Raw genomic sequence first — 5,059 nt, 5'->3', positions numbered from 1 at the left:
CAATACTCTGCAAATAACGTTTATGAAAGTTTTCCTACATTAACGTTTTTTACACAATTCTGAACATACAAAAACATAAGGGATATATTCCTAAAGTTTAATCAGTTTTGAATATAGGAATATATGTGCAATAATTAACTGATTTGTGCAACAGGCATGCAACCACTGATTTTAAAATTATATATTGTGAAATATCCATTACCAGAATGAAACAAAAATCACAGAAGTTAGGGGGTTAAAAAAAAAACTCTAGGAGTCATTATTTATATTGGCAATCACATGAAAATTGGTTGTGTCCCTGATGCATGCAGCTCTTTGCATATTTTTAGGCAAATTAGAGAGAGAGAGAGAGAAAGAAAACTACAAATCAATAGTGCATTTACATCAAAATAACAATAAAGCAACAAAAAAAAAAAAAGCCATTTGGCTTTAAAATGCTACATATGTATCTTCACTCTAAGTAAGTGGAGAGTGAGAGAGAGAGAGAGAGATCACCTAAAAAGAAAACATTCTGCACTGCAATCTTTTCAAGTTTAAAAAATTTATATAAAATTATATATAAAAGCCAAAAATACTCCAACACGTAATAAGTATTGCTGGACCATATTTGTATGTGCTACATATAAGAATTATATATACAAAAGGTAGTTTTTAATAAAAAAAAAAGTCATCTTAATTAAAACACCGCTACATCCACTGCTTTAGAGACATTTAAGTGCCAAATAATTAGTGTCCCCCCCCTCAGTGCTTGTACAGTATTTCTATCACAAAAAAAAGATATGTATATTTGAACTGTTTTTTTCCCCAATGTTTCGAGATCAAAGACATTTTGTATCTGACGAAGGATTCAGATCTTCTGGCCTACAAAAAAATAAGAATTAGTTAAAATAGCTACTGCATCTATACTTAACTAAAGGCTGTTTAATGAAGTGTTAACTTATGGATTCCCTCCCTTATTTGTTTTCTTAACACCGTATGTCCATCCATCCATTGTCCAACCCGCCGAATCCGTGGAGTAAAAAAGTCTGCATATAATTACAGCCAATATCAACGCAATACTAAATGGTATTGATTTCATAATGGATGGAAGAATACTTGTATGTTTGCACATATATTTCTTCTGTGCACAGATGCATTCAAATTTTGCTTCACGAGCCTTTATTACTGAACAAGACAACGTCGAGGAGCCATGCCTGTAAATGGAAGGCATTAGATATTTGAATTAAATGGCATTATTTCCAGATTCAAAGTACGGTATTGGTTAGAATTTTTATAAAAAGTTAACACAAACAATGATTATTCTATAATATCTGAAAACGTGGTCATGGTTTACAACATACAACGGTAGGTATTATTAATGTGAGAGCACATACTGAACCACATTTACTATGATTAGAAACCATGATAATTTTCAAATGCCAAAGCAAGACATTCGCAGACCAGATGGTATTTACTTAAAATAACCTTTGACCGCTGGTTCTGAAAAGTACCCAAGGGTAAATGTTTGTAAAAGCGACTTATATATATATATGTTTCTATTCATTGTTATTACAACGGTCTTGGCCCGTTTTACAGTTTTTACCGACTGCTTTTTTACCCCTTCAAGAACTCAAAATAAATCAGGATTGCAGCATTGACTAACACTAGATAAACTGACATTTATGCAGCTGCCCCAAAATATAATGCAACAAAAATTACAAATGATTACATATATACGAACGAGCCGTTGCTAATGCATTTTCGAACTTGCCTTTCAAGAAAGAAGACTCGAGTCTGCTCCGATCCCATTTTAACTATGCTGAAAATCCCCGTTAATTGTCCATTCTCATGCTTTGACAGAAGCAAATGAAAGCGAAATGCAAACTTTAGCAAAACCAAAATAAAAAAAAATATACAGTAAAACTTAACGCAAAATGGTTTCAAGCTCCATAATGATTCCTTTCCCAAATTGAATAGTCACTGTAGTACAACTTACCTGGTGTTTACGTGTGCTGACTTGGACTAGATTTCCTTGGAGTCTGCTCGATCATGGCCACAGCTTGACAACGGATTTTTTCATCTTCTTCCAAAGTTGTGCCGGTATTTGCCCTTTTACTCTGAGAAGAAAACTCTTTGAACATACAAAAAATAAATAAATAAAAGTTAGGGAAGGGGCGTGTATGTGTCTTACGCTTGCAAATCCGATTCAATGAGCATTTCCGAAACAAATTCACACCGTCAGCCAAAACAAGAGAAGACGCAAGAGTGTTGGGCGGAACAGGGCAAATGACCGTACATTGAGGTTTTATTTACAAAGGTTAATGCCAGGATATGCTTAACGGTGGCATCGAAAGGATACATTCTTATTCCAATGTGATCTATGCAGAAGTCCAGACTTACCGTTGGACGCAGTTCTTTTTCTTTGCCCGGTGCTATTATCTTTGCAGTCTTTATGCATGGCACTGTTGCCTGGGCCCTGCTCTTGCGATATTTTGGTTTCAAAACTGCCCTGGCACGATGTCACACTAGAAGTATTAGAATTCCCGTTATGATCCACGTTATTTTGGTCTGGTTTCCTCTTAACCCGGGGGGCTCGAGTGTAGAATTCAGGTAAATCTTTCCCATCAACAATTTCCCACTTGTACCTCCCAGGCAGTGGTTGGTAATTGACGAAGTCAAAATTGAACCTGTCGCGGGACGATGCTTCAATACTTTCCTTCTGCTTCTTAAATTCTTTCTTTAACTCTTCGTGATCCGGTAGACCGAAAAGAATCCTGCAAGCAGAAGGTTTCGGGTTATCTGACTGTCTCGCATCCATTCTCTCCAGAGTTGGGCTACCGTTGGAAACGCGGACGTTTGACATCCTTTTCCCATAAAACTGAATTATGGAATACAAAAATAAATCCTTAAACAAAACGCACAAATTCGATCAAAAACACAATATTGTTTCTGCATATACCAGTGAGGATACAGCAATAAACAAAATCGTCCATGCAATAAGTGGTAGTCCAAGCCTATGCTAATATAATCGGTGATGGTCGAAATGACAAGCACAAGATAAAGTCATTCCAGTGTGTTTCGCTTTGTAGTAAAACAAAAGTAAAAAAGACGAGTCACTGTTACGAACCAATATGGCGATTGAAGGGAGGCTGAGTAACAAGAAATTGATTGACATCCAAATCTATTTAAACAGAGAAGAGACCCATTGGTTAAATGACGGGAACCGCCCAACTTTTCTTAAAGCGGTATGCAACCTTTCAACCATTATAATATGTAGCCTATAGAAAACAGTTCTTTGGACTTGCATTTTTCGCCGGCGGAAACATAAGACTCATTATTTTTTCAAGTGTTTCATGATGGTATGTGCGTTATGCTTCTAGACAGGAATACGCATTTTAGCATAGTTTTCAATATAAGGAACGCCATGTATTCTGGGTATCCTGTATAAACAAGTCGGTAATCAGATCAATGTTGAAACTAGTAGCATTAGTTGAAAAGCGATTACTTTGGAGAAATGTGTTGCAGATGTTCGAAAAATACTAAACTAGAACTGAACACACCAAATCGCATCGTTGCAGAATGTTGCACCTCCATCGGGAACGATTTCAACGGGGCCACTGGGCGGAGTACATTAAGAACACCCTTCCTCGGATTATCCAATATGATTGCGGCACAGGAAGTTCCAGCGAGTAAATACTCCAATGCTGGATGCTTGCGCGCGCAGCTCGTGCAAATCGTAATTTACTACAGGAAGTATCGCGCAATGCAGTATGCGGGTCATATTGAGAAGTACCTGCTTTTTGTTTCTATCAGTATAAATACATGAAAACTAGAACTGTTGTGCATCACATTCAGCTAGGGATCAACCAGCGACATAATAATGGGTACAACATATTGGGCCTTACACACACCAGTTGTTATATTTTAAGATAATAGAAGATTTGAATAAACATAGGATAAAATTAAAACGATTCGCAGTGTTGCAGAAAATGCAACTACATATTCGCATTATCAACTTAGTTAAATTTTAGAGTGGTCGAGGTTGTAAAACAGGAACCAGGTATAGATGGGTCGTCGGTCGATTGCAATAAGGAGCAATTACACAGAGTACGTACATACTTTGAATGTTAGAGGAAAGTTGAATAACCTAGATAAAACCCATGCGAAAACGGGGAGAGATTTGAAACGTCACCTAGACGACTGGGTTGGATTAGAATCAAGTATCCCGAAGCTATCAGTCGGCATCGCTAATCTCGGAACATTTATGTGATAAAATAACAGGCAAAAGTTGAAAATCTTGCTATAATCGGACATGGCACGTTTTGTTTAAGTTTAAGTGACTGGAGTGTTTGAAAGTTTTGTATTAATATGTATAATATTCGAAATAACATCATATTCTCAAACGTACTTAATCAAGTTTGGGGTAATTGTTACTGTAGCCTACCCAGGCAGCATAGGGTGGAAGGAAGGAATCAGTTCATCACGGGGTACACCCACTCATACATCCATACGCTGCCAGCTTAAAATAAACAATGAACGAAACCTGCAACTCTTTGTAGACATGTGAGGAACAGCCTGTCCAATACCGGGAGAACCTGCAAACAGCAACTAGCAGGTGTGGGATTCACCACATTTAGTGATACATTTGAATTATTGCTTATATACTTTCAGCACATTTCCATTAACACCGGGCAATTGTGAGGTTGCCTTTGTATTAAAATTTATTCAATACATATTCAAAAGGCAATATCTATGAATAATGTGGATGCATGCCGTGATTGTCTACAAGCTGACCAAATAGACTCTTAATCAGTTCTTGCTTTCTATGTACACTCCTGTTTTGCAGTGACTTGTTTCTCTTTTTGTTTTCCGTTTTGAAATGCCATCATCAGTCTGCTTTTTTCCACATAATATCCTAACTACAGTGGGTCTGCTGGAGCTAATCCCAGCCAACACAGGGCGCAAGGCAGGAACAAACCCCGGGCAGGGTGCCAGCCCACCGCAGGGCACACACACTAGGGACAATTTAGGATCGCCATTGCATCTATCCTGCATGTCTTTGGACTGGGGAGAAAACCGG

At 37.6% G+C, this 5,059-nt stretch overlaps 1 protein-coding gene across 1 annotated transcript; it reads right to left on the bottom strand.

Moving 5' to 3' along the window:
• Positions 1–662: 662 nt before the first annotated feature.
• cdkn1bb (cyclin-dependent kinase inhibitor 1Bb) lies at positions 663–3,594 on the bottom strand. The gene is made up of 3 exons (XM_039769972.1): positions 2,380–3,594; positions 1,976–2,110; positions 663–861 (listed from the first exon to the last, which is right to left on the bottom strand). The coding sequence occupies exons 1-2, from the start codon at positions 2,840–2,842 to the stop codon at positions 1,983–1,985; spliced, it is 591 nt and encodes a 196-aa protein (XP_039625906.1). The 5' UTR covers positions 2,843–3,594; the 3' UTR covers positions 663–861; positions 1,976–1,982.
• Positions 3,595–5,059: the final 1,465 nt, after the last annotated feature.

The sequence above is a fragment of the Polypterus senegalus genome, chromosome 11, assembly GCF_016835505.1.
Source record: "Polypterus senegalus isolate Bchr_013 chromosome 11, ASM1683550v1, whole genome shotgun sequence".
NCBI lineage: Eukaryota > Metazoa > Chordata > Cladistia > Polypteriformes > Polypteridae > Polypterus > Polypterus senegalus.
This window is presented reverse-complemented; position numbering and strand designations above follow the sequence as displayed.

Bases quoted from the DNA above. Each gene is read 5' to 3' on its own strand.
- cdkn1bb (XM_039769972.1), bottom strand. From the start codon at position 2,842: ATGTCAAACGTCCGCGTTTCCAACGGTAGCCCAACTCTGGAGAGAATG. The intron at 2,111-2,379 runs GTAAGTCTGGAC...GTATGTTCAAAG, and splicing joins AAAAAGAACTGCGTCCAACG to AGTTTTCTTCTCAGAGTAAA.